Raw genomic sequence first — 18,506 nt, forward strand, 5'->3', positions numbered from 1 at the left:
GACACCTGACTCCACCGAAATGAAAAGCGACCGCTGCTCATAAACATCCGCAATTGCAGATGCGTTGCCTACCCTTAATTGGCGGAGGAGAAGACGCACATAAAGAGGACATTTCCCCTTCCTGTGCGTCTCCTTCACCGTCAAATCCACTTTTCCTTCTCATCTTTTCCTCTTACGAAAAGGGTGGAAAGGGAAAAAAATTAGGCCTCAGGCACCACAGTCATCAGATGCAACGTGGAATTGTTTCCACATCATGCCTGTTTTCTGTGTGGTCATGGTATTTCCGGGCGAGCCAGCCCACTCGTGCGAAGATGTAAAAGCCGGATTTGCCACAGTTAACGATGTTCACTTGTTTTATTTTGCTATGATTTAGTTAATCGAACAATAATAAAAATGTAATAAGCACAATTTGTTAAGTTCTTCCTCCCATTAAGTCCAAACATCAATTAATTCCAAACTTTTGGTGCTGGGAGTTGAACCGCGAGAAATAATTTCCAATAACTTCATTAAAAGCAACGTATTGACGTTTGGGGCGCGCAAAGTAATTGAGTTGTACAAAATCAAACACATCTTCACGGCACAAAACGAGGGAGAGCCGTCCAGTTTGGCGCCGCCACTCGTTGTTATTAGTCGGCCTGACTGCCGGGGAGGGAAACCGGCAGAAGCTTTCCATACGTCAGACGAAGCTGTCGCGTCGCACTTGTCTCCGATACGCGAACATGTGTTGCCGCTAATTGCTAACTTGTGACCACATCTAGTGTAACGTGGTATCGTACATGGACTCCGTATAGGTAAGTTTATATTATACCACATATAACATGTATTATCATTTCAATAAAATACTATGATAATAAAATGATGGTAGTAAAGATTCTGGCGGATGAGATATGCTCTAAGTATCCATCAAGTCGGCTGTTAAATATATATGTAGAATAGAGTCAGTGTGTTCTTAGATTCAATGAAAATATCTTAGGACTTTTACAACTTTATAGACTATAAAACGGTATTATCTAACTTTTACGGAAGAGATAAAAAAATATAACAAACTTTTCGGGAAAGTTTAGATGCTTAAATGGTAATCCTTATACTGTTTTGACATTGTAGTGTTGTTTAGACGCTGTTTAATTACTTAATTGTTCTCGTAGTAGGTACGGAGTATCTCTTTCTCGCTCGGGCAAAAGAATTAGTTCTACAAATAATGGAAATTGCCTCAGCTGGAGACTTTAATTGTATCAAATAGATTTCCAATTTCGTTTCAGGAAACTTATTACCGGAAACGCAATGTTCATTAAGCTGCGACTGCCATTTGCCTTGCTTTAACGAATTCTTTTGACTTGCTAAGTTCTGTATAAACTAATTATCAAAGTATTTTATTATCTACTAGTATATTGAAGTTTTATGTAATATTGCATTCAAAAATATAATAACCGTTGCCATACCATATAAAGCTTATATACATTAGTTCTATTTCAAACTTTTTCATGCGATTTACTTCTTACGCATTAGACGCAAAATACAATTTTGTCATTATTAATCGAAACCTTATAGGTTCGTTTTACAGAGATGGTATTAATTAAAAAAAAAATATCATAAATTGTAGAGTATTCATGCAACAAACGTGATGCCTGTAGACAGTGGTTTTCATTTTCAAAATTACAAAAAAATAATATTTAGTCTACATACATAGAAATGTAGTTGGTATTTTGTAAAATCATTAGAAAACTAGTTAAAAAGTCCTTAAAATAGCATGGGCTTTTATTTTTTATATTTCCACGATTCCTTTCGTCCATAAAAGCTGTTCACATTGAAATGGTTGCTATGGTAACCTTATACTTTACAAAAACAACTCTTTGAAACTCGTTTTTTATTTTACACGAAGAATTACAAAAAACTTCAGCGATAAAACGAAATCAAGTTATGCTGGGTTGCTGAAGTTACCATTTATTTTATCATTACCTAGTTATTCTATAATGTTAATTTCAACAAAGTTTTAACGGTCTAAAACTTAAGTTGTGTTTTACAGTGGTAGTGGCTGCTTTAACATCTTAGCACGAATGGGCCGGCACGCCCGGTGTAATACCACGATCACACAGAAGACAGGCGTGAAACGGAAGCAATTCCGTGTTTCGTCTAATGAGTGTGGTGCCGTAGGCTTAATTTAAGTCTCTTTCTCTTTACCACCCTTTTCTTATAAGAAGAGGACGGGAAGGGGAAGTAGTTTTGACGAAGGTGGAGATGCATAGAAAGGGGAAATGTCCTCTTTATGAGCGTCTCCTCCTCTGTCGGATAAGGGTAGGCAACGCATCTGCAATTGCGGATGTCTGTGGGCAGCGGTCGCTTCGCCATTTTGGCGAATTTAGGTGGCCGCTTGCTCGTTTGCCACCTTACGTTATAAAAAAAAGAGTAATCGAAGCAGAAACACTAATGGTTAGAGTAGCTGGGAAACCGGCAATAAAACATGTAGTCGTGAGTGTGACGTCACGACTGTGTTTAATGACCAATAGACTCAAATAAATGATGTTTTGCGATAATCAATGATCGTTTCCGGAGAATGATTTTATTAATGCTTTTAAATACGTACACAACCTGTCATACTTATTTCATAAATAACAACTACTCGCGCCCGTCGCCAAATGGGTAGGCAGAGAACTCGGATCTTAACTTGACTTTATCCTTTAAAATCTCTATCGTGGTCTATACTATATATTATCTTTTTAATAAGCTTAATATTTTATAATATAATTATATTTAGACGTCATAAGATATACTATATATACGTTTAAATAAATTTACGAAAAATAAATTAAAGTATAAAATATGATGGAAGGCAGCGTTTGTTTTTTTTGGTTGTTGCGAAACGCTGCCTTCCAGCGATTTATTTTTTTTTAACCCTTAATTAGCTGAAATAATTTAAGAATATTGCTTAAGTAGAAAAGTATTGCACAAGTAACTGTAAGTATTCGTACCCGACCGTAATTGCAAAACCAATCGGACCTTTTCTAAAATAATTTAAAAGAGTTCTCTAACTTTTAGAGGACTTTTAATTTGTAAGGAAATTTGTTTTTGTAATGCTTCGCTGTTTCGAAATACGCACGGGTAAAGGTTTTAGGTGTTGTTAGTTATAAGTAACTAACGTACCTTACTTACGAAATTTTGAAATTATTTACCCTTGTAAAGACGTATTTATAAACATAGTCAAAAAATACTTACATACGCACTAGCTGTTGCCCGCGACTTCGTCTGCGTGGCATTAGAAAACATACGAGCTATATAAATAACAAAAAGCTAGTATCCCTCGGGAACCGGACATTTCTCGGGGATGAACCTTATCCCATGTGTATCTCATTGTTTTATATCTGTGCCAAATTTCAATATGATATGTTGAACCGTTGCAGAATCGAGTAAACATTAAAAAACTAAATTAATTAATACCACGGGAACCGTAACTATTGATGGGATAAAAAGTAGCGTGTGTTCTTCCAGACTCTGCTCTAAACCTGTGCCAAATTTCATGGAGATCGGTTCCGCCGTTTAGGCTACGAACGCTAACAAACATCCATCCATCCAACGTAACTTTCGCATATATAAAAAAATTATATACAATATTTAAATGAAAAAAAAAATGTGTAGGCGGAGTTAAATGCCACTGCTTATAATGTCAGGTTAGAAACAATCTTAACCATAGAATCTATGAAAAGTATTCATCCAATAAGTTTTATAGTTTATTGATATTTGAACTTATACTGACACTGATGTTCCCACTATAATTAGATAACTTTATTCATGTTCATTCAATGATAAGTCTTCAAAAGCTTGCGTAGACAGGTCTCTAGAAGCTCTAGACACTAAAGCTCTCTAATTCACAAATTAAATAACAATTTAATAGTCAATAACATCAAGTTAAGAGAATCAACTGGCATCACTTTGTGCAACGGTCAGTTTTAAAAAGCTTCTGATTTAATTGTAACAATCATTATTTTGATAGTGTAATTAACTTTAAAAAAATTATTTTTAGAAATTAACGATGATGCAATATGCTTATAGCTGTTAGATCATATATTTAATGGACATGGAAAAGATATAGGCAGAATACATTTCCTTCCTCATCTCTTCCCCATATTCTCTTACTCTTGATTACTTATCTTTTACTATTATTTTTCCATTCTTATAAAAGGTATTTTTACACGTCACAACTGTCTATATAAATTGGTGTCAGATAAACAAAGTTTATTATGTTATCATCGAATCGACTGAAATATCTGTTCCCTTTGCTATCAGACGGTTGTCCGAATTAATCAATTGAACCAAACGTATTCGCATTGCGAGTTTGACGTACAATTCAAAGCTATCCAATCGCAAAAACATTATTTCTATGGTTCAATCAACAGTAAGTTTTGTTATAAATTATTCACGATTTTTTTGATATTAACTACTTTAGTTATGTGGAAAAACTTATTTTCTCCAATTACCATACAAAAATACTTTACCATTTACACGACATCTAAGAATGATGATCTCAGGATTTCATTTGTTAAATACTAGCTTTCGCCAGCGACTCCGTTCGCGCGAGATTAAAAAAAAAACAAATTGATGCCTATGTGTTCTTCCAGATTATCCTCTACATCTATGCGAAATTTCATCGAAATCCGTTGAGCCATTTAGGCTACAAACTTTACCAAAAATCCATCCATCCATCTATATAAACTTTCACATCTAACTAATCGATCTAGCTAATATTATGAATGCGAAAGTTTAGATGGATGGATGGATGGATGGATGTTTGATAGACTTTGTAGCCTAAACGGTTGAACGGATCTCAATAAAATTTGGCACAGACGTAGAGCATAGTCTGGAAGAACATATAGGCTCACTTTTGTTTTTTTAATTCCACGCGGATGGAGTCGCGGGCGAAAGCTAGTTTATAATATTAGTCACATTAGTGTATAGGGTTTTAACTGCTAAAAAGTGCTATATATTAAGTGGGAAATATATTAAAAAAGTAAGATAGTATTTATTTAACTGGCATCAAGTGGAGTTTGTGTTGTCGAGCAAACACAGTTGAGTTGTCGAAACGTTTGGCTTCGTGATTAGAGCTGAAGTGTTCGTAGCGGTGTGACGAAACTAAACAGTTAACAATACTTTGATTAAAGTTAAATTAAACTTTGTACAAGAAAAATCGTACTCCATTAACATATGCATATAAATTGATATTCCTAGATATTGCGGTATGAATCGGAATTCGATTTAACAATGTTTAATTGAGTTTTTGTATAAGTACACGTACATATTGTAAGCAATATGATGTCACTATTGATAGGACCTTTACTTACCTTGGTAAACGAAGATATACTTGATTTAACCATTGTTCTATGGTTCTAGGGCGAAAATGTTAATGTTATTTTTGTTAATATTAGTGCTTAAAATGTCAAAAAGTCACCAACTATTATCTTTTTGGAGAACTGGTGTTCTCTTCAAATTTATCTTTCGTATCACCTCGTACATCACTTATAATTTATGGGCTTGTCGCTACCTATCATTCAGGATTAAAAGTCTTAAAAGAAAACAATTGAACGAGCATGTTGAACACTCCATACAGTAAGGAAGGTGTAGCTCCCAATGCAGCTCAGTAAAATGGCTCTTTATGCGATAATCAATACCCACAGCAACCATGAATAAGCCCTCACCATTTTGAAGTCGACGAGTCAAGAATACTGAGTAGGTGTCGTTCGAGATGTTACCACACTTTCCTTTTATTACAGATTTAACTTTCGATAGAAGCTCAATATGGTAATTACAAAATGTTACATTAAAGTAGCTTAATATGAAAATTATGAGGAACTTTTGTAGTTGATCTTAATTAGACCATTATGAAAGTGAAATTTGAATAACTGAACTAGGTTTGTATAGAGACCGCGAAAAAACTAATTATTTCAAACTACGAGTCACAATTTATCACTATTGTACAATATTTATTAAAATAAATAAAGAAAAAATACAAGATAATGTTAAAAAATCTTATCTCTTACCAATAACTTGTGTTGATTTCGAAACAACGTACGAAAACCTCTTCCTCGAATCTTCGGATGCCTTATTTTCTTTGACATAATTTTGATGATTTGTCTCCGAACATGACTTGTTTTTGAAGTATATTATTGAAAAAATGTTTTGTCACAAACAAAACGAACCAACAGTACCATGTTAACCGTTTGATGGGAATGAAGATTTTATCTCTTTCCCATCCCTCGCGAACAATTTATATACGGTTTGTAAAAAAATCCAAGGATCGAAAGAACTTTAAGATATATGGAACAAAAACATGTTTTATAAATTTTTAAGTGTAAAAGATAAGAACGAAATATATCACTTTTTACGGACTAAAATACTTATTTAAAAACTATCTAACTCGATGTCGTTTTTTAAAAAAAAATATTACCTTTTATTTGTAATAAAGTAACTAAAAGTGTGAGTAATTATTTTTTTTTAACAACGAAAAAATGTAACATGAAACTACACATATCTAAACGGTAATCATAAACTAATACTCTCTAGAATATGCAAACATTTTTTTTGTAATAATCATAGAATTAAAAATTGAAAAAATCTCTCAACGAGACATCTTAGAAATTAGATACGTGTTCAACATATTGATGAAGTCATATTTATTCAGGTGTTAATATTATCTCGTGTTTCCACTGCCTAAACATTTGTTTAAAAACATTTTTATCTCCGTTTTGTGTACAGAAATCGAGATTAGATGAGGATACATTTTTTACTTGTTAACCAATTGTATTTCCATTATTCAGAAGTCACTTAAATTAAAGAAATTATTTTCTAATTAAAAATATTTACGTAAAACTATTGGTAGTTTGAAGTATGATAAAAAACGATATACCGAGGGCTTATTTAAAGAAAGAGAAAGAAACATAGATTTATTTAAAGCACATTTTAATGACAGCAATCTAAGGATGTTTAAAATCTCATCTGGACTTAGTTAGTTCGAGAAGTATTGCACGTAATTAACATTGAACTAGACCTTGTGCAGGTGACACTTTAAGAGTTTCAAGTAAGTAATTAAGTCTTCCGTCGATTTAAATAACATCGACAGTTTAATTGAATATAAGGAATTTAAATTGGAAAATAAATAAAACTATAAACATTGCAGCTGGTTACATTGTTTCTACGTGTTTATTAGGAAACAGTCTTCACATTAATTATAAGAGATAAACTCTTTAAAGAAAATTAAATATAGTCTTTGTAATGTTATAATTTTTTTAATTAAGCACTTTCACATTGGAACTCAACGGCTACAATACTCAACACCTATATTTTTTATTTCATATTTTACTTACATTTGATGACATGAACATTGGTCAATTAATTCAGTCTAGCCTAATGTTGGGACTGAGACACCGTGGTGAACATGTGGGCCTACATCATAGCCGCAGCACGAGGCGACTCCAGACAAACGGTCAGCAAGAATAACTCCATGCAAAACAACTCCGATGATCACCTCTTCTCGTAAGTCTTATTTGAATAGGTTTTGTCACACTTAGAGACAAATTGCAACTAACTTGCACTAACACAATTATTTCCTGGTACGTGTATAGATTTAAATAACACTTAAGCGTTTTCCAAATTGAATTTGGAAGTTTAATAGGTCATCATCTTTCTCCTTATCCTATTCCCGTGGGTTGGACGCAACAGATTTTTGTCCTCCACATAACTCTATCATACGTCATCTCAGTTATCACTCCTTTTTTGATCATGACACCTTTCACGAGATCCGTCCATCTGTTTATAAGTCTACCTCTACCGATGTACACTTCCACTCTCATAACTAACGTTCTTCTTGTAATATGCGGTTCATCCCTCCTCATAACATGCCCATACCTTGCTAACCTTTTACTCCTTACTTTTTCTACCACTGGGGTTACTCTCAAACTTCCTCTAATATACTCATTTCGTATCTTATCCATTCGTGTTATATGTTTGGTTTGTAAATAATAAGCTTTAACTCGCTTTGATGTTTTTTAATAAAGTTATTATTCTGGAAAACTAACACTTTTTCTAGTAATTATTACTGTCAATTCGAATTAAATCTATAATCATTAGAGCGTGACAAAGAAATTTACATTTGTGTTTATTAGGTTTATAAGTAAGGATAGGATGCAAAAAAACTTGTGTGCCTAAATGTTTGCTTAACCGATCGTTCAGTATACAATACCGAAAAAATTATATAAAAACATATTTCTAGCTCACACAATCTCTAGTCTGATTCTTCAATAATTTCTGAGATAGCAGTATTGTTTTGGTATGATTTTTTCGAAATCGGCTATGTACTGGAAATTTTACTTGAATAACTGTCACGATTACGGACTTAATAAATTTGTTGCAATTAAAATGATAGTGCGGTGTTTTTGTGATTGTAATCAACAAATCCTAGCATCTTAGGGTCGCCGTGCACGCGGTGCTGTCGGCATAATTGTCTGTCGCCTCTAAAACTTGCTTCGGCCTGTCGTTAGTTTGAAGTTGTCCGTGTACGGCGGCCCTTATCTATTGCACTCGTGCTTTGTGGACATTATCAATAGGGAATGCATTTATTGTGGCTTGCTTCGTCTTGGAAAGTAACACTGTTCTTGTATATTTCATTTAAAGGTAAAAAAACTGTCGTTTTAACTAACTATTTTGACTGAATAAATGGCTACTCTTAACTAAGACGATAATTAACTATTAAAATATTTTTACGGTTTTATTTAAATTGCTCTGTTTGGGTCAAATTTAGTAATTTAAATTGCATTCTCTTTCAATTGGTAGACATCATAAGTTCTGAGCACAATGATGTTTTATTTTTTTAACGAATTAACATTTAACATTAACATTTTTTTAAATCTTATATTGTATGTACCAATTTGGGTACAGTTCGGCAATTAATATCCTTGTTGTTTAGCGTAAAATAATCACCAAAGTCCGTTGGGTCTCTAAGAAGTTGTTTTTAGACACTGTTATTTTAGAACACTCTACTGTAAGGTGGTTTCTATGAGGATATTTGATATTATATTTGTAACTGTGAGTTTCCACTGCTAAAGCATGGGTATAAAAACATGTTAATTATTTTTCCTATATAGATGAGAGATTGTGTTCTCTGTGTAAATATCGTTGTGTTTTAACACTAATGAAAAAGATTATTATGACTATTTTTTCATCTTTACTATCCCTTCTCCTCTCTTCTAAATGTGTCGTGTCTACTCTCTTGTCGTGTTTCCGTCGCGGTTCTCTATGGATTTTGGGAACTTAACATTCGACCGTTCGTCATTTGTTGTTTAATTTGTTTCTGTAATATTATCCTTTGTTCCAGTTATCGTGATGGCAAAGTATTCACTCTTTCGAGCTCTGGCGGCCCATGCCCCGGTACCTCTGGGTTGACTTCGCGGGATATAATCAAAACCAGATTCCCTCATTTCAAGAAAACTTTATCCACGAATACGCTAAATCCTTTACACATGGAGGCCAATTGTAAAAACGAGTTAGAGGATGGAATCGAGCCTTTTGAGGAGGTAAGTGAAATGTTTATAGTAAAGATGAAATTGTCATATTTTACGAGTACGCGATATATTTTCTAAATATTTACCTATGGACATCCGTTGTTCTCTGTCTGTAGTATTTAAAAGCAACTAAAAGAGGCCTTTTACGGTTTCAAAAAGATTAAAAGCAACAAGTATCCTACATCGTAAAATAATCACATTTTTGATACTACAATAACTTTCGATTTTATAAAATCAACTAACTTTCGCCCGCGACTCCGTCCGCGTGGAACTAAAAAAAAAGTGGGTAGCCTGTGTGTTCTTCCAGAATATCCTCTATATCTACAACAAATGTCATTGAAATCCGTCCAGCCGTTTAGGCTACAGACTATTACATCCATCCAACCATCCATCTAAACTTTCGCATCAATAATATTAGTATGATTGATTTCCAATTCATATAACAGACGAATTAATAAGGGTTATGAATACTATTCAAAATAATCACAAGGCATTTAATTTTAAATGTTATTTCATTTCTCGATACTCGTTAATGCCAGTACTCGTTTACATTCATGTAACTATTAGTTTGAAGAAGATTGATGACCTTTTTATTGGGTCACCATTTGTTTATTGTAGATTCACCCGCTAACAATTTTTATTCATATTTCTTTAATTCTGTTTTTTTTTTCTTTTTTTATATAAGTATTAGGATTACCTTGAGTATATTTACATATGTCATCATCAGCTATACATCCCCAATGAGAGGCTCGAAGCCTACCCTAAATCGGGGTGACTAGGCCACGCTGGCACACTGCTGGTTGACTTCACTAATATCTTTGATTTTTTTGCCAATGTCCAGTAAGAGTGTCAGGAAAATTGAAAACATATGAAATTCGATAAATCGAAAATCATATTGGTGCATAGCGGAATTCGAATTACGAAGCTGTAGATAACAAGTCAAGTGTTTAAACCTCTGGAGCCACCGACGTTTTTATTTACGTTTACATATGTATACAATTGTAATGTATAATATATAAATTAGCAAAATTTCAATAAAGTTGTGTTACAATTTATTACAAAGGAGTATACTAGTATAGATGAGTGCATAAATTTAATCGTTGTCAGTTTCGTTAAATTAACTTAAGCAAAAACAAACAATCAACAAATTCGCAAAACAAATGACACGAAACATTTTATCTGACAATCGTCCAATTAAAAAAAATAGCTTAAGCTAACGAAACTAATAAACGGCAACACTTAAAATAGAACTGTCCGACATTGACAAAAAGAAACGTTGTCCGAACGATGTACAGTCAAACACAAACGATCCTTGTGTAAGACGTGGCGTCCATACGAAAGTACGACCGCACACAAGGGCGCGACCCCGACCCGATGGTGTCCGCAGAAAGACTCAATTACCGCAAATAAAACTCAAGAACTACTCGAGTCGGAGTATTACTATTGAAGTAGTCATTTATGAACTCTTATTTTAAATGTCACTGTAACATACAGACATACAAAGTTACAGAAATGGCATTTACTAATTTTATGGTGGTTCTAATTGTATTGCAATTTGGAACACATGCAATGTAGTTAGGAAGAATATATAAATTTGCGTGTATTTACATTTTTAGTGCTAACAGGTAAAATGGTAAACGAAAAGTATTAACTCCACCTGTTGATTTCTTAATTCAGTTAAAATTACAAACAACGATGAAACGTTTAGACATCGAAACTTGATCAACTTAATACATTAAGTTTTAAAGGGGGCAATTAGGCTTATTACGTCCTACGGAGGTGGTCGGGCAATCACTATTTACGACAGAAACTACGGTGAACGCGTCATAAATGTGACATAGGGAAGCGCTGTAGCAATCCTCATGGCCTATTGTTTCGATGGAGCTGCCTTGAACACGCACTGACTACCCATTAATTTTTAGTCCTAGCGATCATTCACAATTCGTCTGCCGCGACAACAGCCGTCGGGTTAAAGTTCTCAAGCGTGCTTTTATTCAGTAAAAAGAGTGACAATCTTTTAATTATCATCTACCTTCGACGGCTGAACGGACTTTTAATTAAAACACACGATCGGCCGATGTCGTGACCGGACCACCTAAACAATTACCTGATACCGATCCGTGTTCAATTTGTTGACGAGTCTTAATGGCACTATTTTCTTTTGCGTTCAAACTCCTCAAATTGCAAAATACTGATAGCTACAAGTGTTTGATTATATTAAACTACTGTAGTCCGCTGACGAACGTGTACTTGCGAACATGAGTCCAGTTTACGCTATACATAAAATACCAATGGGAAACAATACTGCTCCGGTAAGTGACTTTACAGGACATAACGTTAAATTAATATTTAATTACTTCTTCCTGCCTCTCCAGTTAGCCTCGGTTGTCAGTCAGTTTCCCATAATCTCATAATTATATTTAATAACAAAAACATATATAAAATTGACAGGGATCCCCATAATACATTAATAGGCAAGAATAAAACTAATAATATTGATGAAGATATACTATTAATTATCCTTTATTTATCTTAAGTTTAAATTTATTTATTTAAATCATGACATCTGCGTTTTAACTTAAAATTTTTAACTGTCTTTAAAACATTGTTATACAGCAATTTCGCTATTTCTACGAGTAAAATCGATAAGTACTTAATCCTAATATTATTTACTGTGTTGACTCCAAACGTCGTGGCGGTCAGAAGAATAGCGACGCTAGTAATTATAGCCACGTTTAATGGCCGTCGCAAGTGGACCGTCCCTGTCTGTTGCTTAGACCGCCATCTTTGAAACTTGCAATTTACGACACGGTAAAAAAGGTATATTAAAATTTTAAACGCGATATTTTAAAAGTAAAATCTTTAACTATTTATTATAACGAAGTAAACAAGAAGAATGTTAGTAAAATATTTCCATTTTATACGAAATTCACGCCGATCAATCACTTTGGCGCCAGAAAGTCGACGGCAGTCAACTTGTTGCTTTTCGTCTTGTCCACCTGTTTATACGACTTCACATCGGTAGTCAATTATTAATCTGATCTGATCACTTATCTTCAAATGATAAAGTATTTATTTGCTGGTGAAAATTAAATTTCTAATGTCAGTGTTACCGTAAAATTATCACATGTAGGTCTTCAAAAGTACGTCTATCAGGCAATTACTTAACTATAGTGTATGAAGCTTCGACTAGACTAAATGTGGCATTTTAATCAAGCTTTAGATTTATGTTTTAAATTATTAAGAATAATATTAAAAAAAATCATGTGCAACATCCTTCCGATCAACCTCGGTTAATTAGGCACTCTCTAATCATGATACGTCGCTCCGCAAGCCTAAGTACATTGTACACCCTGTATATACGCGCCACTGATGTCATATTTGCGACTACTTCCCATTTAATTGTATTTTTATTGATGTACATTTAGGGCTGATTCGGTTTCTTTTTCTGTCTCTAATGACCTGTCACTTGTTTTGATAAATTGATAATAAATCGCATTGAATTTGTGTTATATCCCTATAGTATAAAAAAGTTATATACCTTATTATAGAGTAGTAATATTTAAAAATAGTGACAATGAAGATCTGCACAGCGCCATCTAGCGGTTACTGATATGGAACGGATTGTGCACTTGTTGATCTGTTGGCATCGATAATAAGCAGATCACGTTCACACTTTATAACAATAGAAAAGCTATTTCGAAACCATAAGGAAAATCGTGACCTTTTTGGACGAGGAAGCTATGTATAAAATGTCTCGTGTTTCGAATTGAAAAATTCTATTTCATCAAGGTAGCTTGGTATGTGTGATTAATATACGATACACGTCTACAACGCTATTTCATAGAGAAAAATTGCAATATATGAATAATATCAGCACCTTATTTTTTAAGAGGTCGATATGCAATTTCCAGCTATCGAGACATGTAGGAAAAACACTCTCATATGCCGCGAAAAAACCGATATAAATAGTGTTTGAAAACTCTGAAATAGAAGCAACAAACTACAAGGAACTTGTGAATGACTAAAAGAATCGATCAGGTAAACAAAGATTCACTAATAGAAAGTAATCTTTTTGCCAACAAAACCTCGTAGATCAATGTTCGGCAATTAGTAATTAGAGATCACACTATCTGTGTATGTAATCTGGAACAATAGAAGTTATTACTTACTCCAGCTTAATTAAACAACGTCGAGGTATACTACAAGTATAGTATACAAGCGTACGCACGCCGGACAAGGACCACGCCTTCGTAGTTCCGCAAACAACTAGACTACGCGATATTTATTCCAAATTCTATTCAAGTCCATTCTAACCACAGAGTACCGTATAGATGTGACAAACAGTAATTATTACAAATCGTATTTACGACGACAAATTAAATCGTTTTCGTGAATTTTAAATGATCCATTTAGAATGCAGTTTCATCATAAGAGGGGTGGTATTATTGTAATACTATTTGAACATGGAATGCTAAAATCTCCGAAACATTTTAATATTACTCTCTTGGCAAAAACTTGATAAATTCCACGGTTTGATTGTACTCATGACTTAATAAATTAATTAGAATACCATTAACACGTCAGTTGAAGTGCATTAATAACACAGATGAAACAATTATACTAACTTAAAAGCCTAAAAATCGACATGAACCTATCAGATATCCACTCTGTACGATTTCCCCATTTGCCTATTATAATGAATTACTAGCACAAGCATAAAACTTACTCGGATTGGTTAAGAATAATATTAGTAGTTATATTTCATTATATTAAAAAAACATGCATTCAATATTTTGTACACCACATATTTGCCAATTGTTTTTTATTTTGTTGTTTTTTGTTGTCACCATTTGTTTGCATTCAGTTAATGAAAAATTTTTGTCCAGGCGGTTAGTGATGTTGGTCCAAGATCAAGCTGGATTCAGAGGCAGGTGTCCCGGTTCGCTCGAAACCTTCGATACCGGATCACCGGCGAGGGTCGCACCAAGCCCCCTGACTTGTTCCTGGACAAGTTCGCAGCACAGACCTTCTCCGATCCCGATGAACCATTGTATCAAACGAAGAGATCAAAGCTTCTTTGTGGACTGAGATTGGCATTTGACCCAACGCTACCAGCACATTACCATGTAAGTATAATGAAATTGCACAGGAATTACATAAGCCCACTTCGCTTTTTACCATCGGACGTTTCGCCATACGGCTAGTCACCAACCTGTCATAGTTGATATTCAAAATTCAAACGAAACGTTTTGACTTGTCGTTCCTCAGCAAACCACTGCAATAGGTTGCCGGCGTCATTGTCAGAAACAGCTGTTCTGAAACCTTCTAGAGTAGGGCGAAAGACATTTAATAGTGTATCGTGGAGCATATCATCTTTCGACACATTACCACTTAACCACAGGTTTGAGAATCACCAGGGAATGAGGCCAAGCGCTAGTCTGTTCTTTATACATTTTGCTTGTACGTGTACATTTTGCTTTTTTTTATGGAAGGCCACAGGCCAAGATGTACGCTGGCTATCTGAAGTGACAATTACTAATACGCATCTACTTGGTTCTAGTAACTTGCAGGTTTGTTAAACCGTTAATGTACTAGTAGTGAAAGTAAAATTTGCGAAAGTTATTAATGATTATAACAATCTTAATTTTCGACAAATTTTTGGTAGAATGATGTTCAGTATCATTAAAAAATTATTTTAAATTAACAAAGTTTTGTCTTCCCATAGTGGTTAGCGGTGGTGTCACTAGCCATCTTATACAACGTGGTATTTGTGATCGGACGAGCTGTTTTCTGGGAGTTGGACAACCTTACAGTACTCTGGTTCATCTTGGACTACCTTTGTGATGCCATTTATCTCATTGATACTGTGATTCATGTCCACGAAGGTATGTTTTTTTAGCACTATCAACTTTTAATACCTTTAACTGTATAAGCTTTGCGATGCTGTGCGCAGTTTGTAAACCATTTTCTGTGCGTATGTCATTATATTTAAATACATTGTGATAATTAATCTATGTCAATGTAAGTTATAAATCCTCGATTTGTGTATTTAATACTGCGATATGGAAAAATTTAATTCAGAGCGTAACTGAATGTTTGTATGTATTGTTTGCAAACGGATGAAGCATCGTGTTTGGTTCCAAGATAAAGGGCTTTTAAATCAATAGAAGTCACAGAGAAGCAAGTTACGAGGGTTGCTTACGGAACGAACTCACAAATCAACAGTTTGACACCCACACGGCGCGTACGGCCGCGCCTTGCGTCATCAAATTTAGCTAACATGTGGACAAACACGCGGCCTTGTCTAGTTGCTTTTTCCGCACAAATATGGAAATGCTTTCGTGACACGGTCGCCTCTAACTGGTGATCGATGGATGGGCCCTAATTTATTCTAATCTTGCGTCTTCTAATGCAATTAAATCTTCTAATTACACTTTCCTTTTAAACTTGCATTAGTTGTATAACAAAAAAAAATGTATTTCATTTACTGTTGGATATTACTAAATTATTAGAAGTACGTTTTTCAGGTTATCTTGAGCAAGGTCTCATGGTGAAGGACTCAACAATGCTCAGAAAACATTATCTGAAGTCAGTTTCATGGAGATACGATCTCATATCTTTGATACCAACGGACATCGCTTATTATTGGTGGAAACCCGGCACTTGTGATTATGTTAGTAGTAAATTCCCGTGATTTTTAAATTCATTTTACATAGATCGTAAGTAATATAGTCAATAGCTAAATATCCTAAATATCATTATTGGTTGTCTTGCAGCAACGATTGCCGTGCCCTGTTATTGTACGACTGAATAGACTATTTCGACTGCCTCGAATGTGGGAGTGGTTCGATCGTACTGAGACCGCCACCAGCTACCCTAACGCTTTCAGAATCTGCAAGGTACTTCTACTACATTATTTCTAATTTGGTAAGGTTTCTATATGAATTATTTACAATACATAATGTATTCGTATATTTACAGGTCGTAATGGCAATTCTAGTCCTAATACATTGGAATGCGTGTCTATATTTTGCAATAAGCTACGCCATTGGATTCGGTACTGATAACTGGGTGTATAATCTTACCGGATCACGTAACGAATCTCTCGCTCATCAATACATATACAGTTTCTATTGGTCGACTTTAACTCTGACAACTATCGGAGAAACACCTCAGCCTGAAATCGATGCTGAATATTTGTTTGTCGTTGCGGACTTTTTGGCAGGAGTATTAATTTTTGCAACAATTGTAGGAAATATTGGATCGATGATTTCTAACATGAATGTTGCGAGAGTTGAGTTTCAAAATAAAATGGATGGCGTCAAGCAATACATGGCATTTAGGAAAGTTAGTGGGGAGCTAGAGGCTAGAGTTATTAGATGGTTCGCGTACACTTGGGCTCAAAGTGGAGCTTTGGACGAAGAGAACGTTTTGTCATCTTTGCCCGATAAACTAAAGGCAGAAATAGCTATACGGGTACATCTGGATACGTTACGTAAAGTGAGGATATTTCAAGATTGTGAACCTGGATTGTTGGAAGCGCTCGTCCTGAAATTAAGGCTGCAAGTCTTTAGCCCCGGTGATTACATTTGCAGGAAAGGTGATGTTGGCAAAGAAATGTACATAGTTAAACGCGGGCGACTTCAAGTGGTTGCTGATGATGGGAAGTCAGTTTTAGCAACTCTAAGTGCTGGGTCGGTTTTTGGGGAAGTAAGTGTCTTGGAAATAGCTGGAAATCGTACAGGGAATCGAAGGACGGCAAATGTTCGCGCTCTTGGATATTCAGATCTGTTTTGCTTGGCAAAACGAGATCTGTGGGAAGCACTAGCAGATTATCCGGATGCAAGGGCTACTCTTACGGAACGTGGCTGTCAATTACTTAGAAAGGTTCGTATTACTTCAAATACTATCGTTTTCCAAATGAAAAAAAGGTATAGTATTTTATTTTCAGTCTTTTGTATGGTTCACGGCAATGAATATTTTTCTAGGATGGTTTACTGGATGAAACTGTTTTTGAAAATGCTCAAACTACCCAACAAAGTTTGGAAGAAACTGTTCAGAAACTTGAGACAACTGTCGAGATGTTGAATAATCGTCTCCAAGGGCTTCTCGCTGACGTCGGCGAGGAACAAGCTAAGATAAAACAGCGAATTAACAAAATTGAAGTTAGGTAAGATTGTTCAATAGTAGATATATCGAAATGCAAAATAATCCCATGCGAATTTAATTTCACGTGTTTCATGTACGAATAATATTCTCGTTAATCGTAAGGCACGGCGAATGATAAAATTTGATTTGTTGACTCCAATAAAGCAATATTATTTTTTAGAATAATCGAATCGGACGATGAAGATACTGATTCAAATGATACATCAGCTGACGGTTCAGAATTAAGGAGCGATGTGGTTCAGGTTTATGACTCAAGTTCCGGTCCACCTATAAGTTCTCCACGATCCACAACGATGTTTACGAACCATCCCTTACGTGAACGAGGATTCTCACTGAGTGTTGAAAGAACACCAGGACTAATGCATTTTCCACCCGAACCACGAAGCAAATCGTTGCGTATCAAGAAAATTCATAAGGATATATCAAAGTGAAAACAAACATAGAACAGACGAGTCAAAATACTATTAAATATGACGCATGCGTCGTTCATTTTCTTTTAATAAATGAAATAAATTTCATAAATGTACAACAAAAGTGTTGACTAAAAATCATTTTGTCTTACTCTCTCATTATTTAAGACGGAAATTATTGTTGATTATCGTTTAGATTGTAGATTTATGTAGCTCTTTAAATTATTATGTTTTGTTTTTATTTTTTAAGCACATAAATGTATGCAATTTCTGTTAATTCCATTAATCATAAAAACCTTCAGTTCGTTACGTCAATATAAATATTTTAGGTTGATGTTTTATTCCTCAGTGATCTCCAAGTACTGTCATATTTTTACTTTTA

General features: G+C 34.6%; 1 protein-coding gene across 2 annotated transcripts; it reads left to right on the forward strand.

Annotated features, from left to right (window-relative positions):
- The first annotated feature begins 655 nt into the window (after positions 1-655).
- LOC106109497 (cyclic nucleotide-gated cation channel subunit A-like) lies at positions 656-18,227 on the forward strand. 2 transcript variants are annotated; one of them, XM_013291015.1, is made up of 10 exons: positions 656-791; positions 7,384-7,518; positions 9,356-9,554; positions 14,432-14,671; positions 15,271-15,430; positions 16,073-16,218; positions 16,322-16,444; positions 16,527-17,432; positions 17,534-17,715; positions 17,875-18,227. In XM_013291015.1, exons 2-10 carry the CDS (start codon positions 7,421-7,423, stop codon positions 18,143-18,145), a joined length of 2,325 nt encoding a protein of 774 aa, XP_013146469.1. In that variant the 5' UTR covers positions 656-791; positions 7,384-7,420; the 3' UTR covers positions 18,146-18,227. The 2 variants fall into 2 exon arrangements, with proteins under 2 accessions (XP_013146469.1, XP_013146470.1); XM_013291016.1 differs by lacking the exons at positions 656-791; positions 7,384-7,518; positions 9,356-9,554 and adding an exon at positions 11,592-11,854.
- The last annotated feature ends 279 nt before the right edge of the window (positions 18,228-18,506 follow it).

Source organism: Papilio polytes, unplaced genomic scaffold, assembly GCF_000836215.1.
Source record: "Papilio polytes unplaced genomic scaffold, Ppol_1.0 DF821288.1, whole genome shotgun sequence".
NCBI classification, from domain to species: domain Eukaryota; kingdom Metazoa; phylum Arthropoda; class Insecta; order Lepidoptera; family Papilionidae; genus Papilio; species Papilio polytes.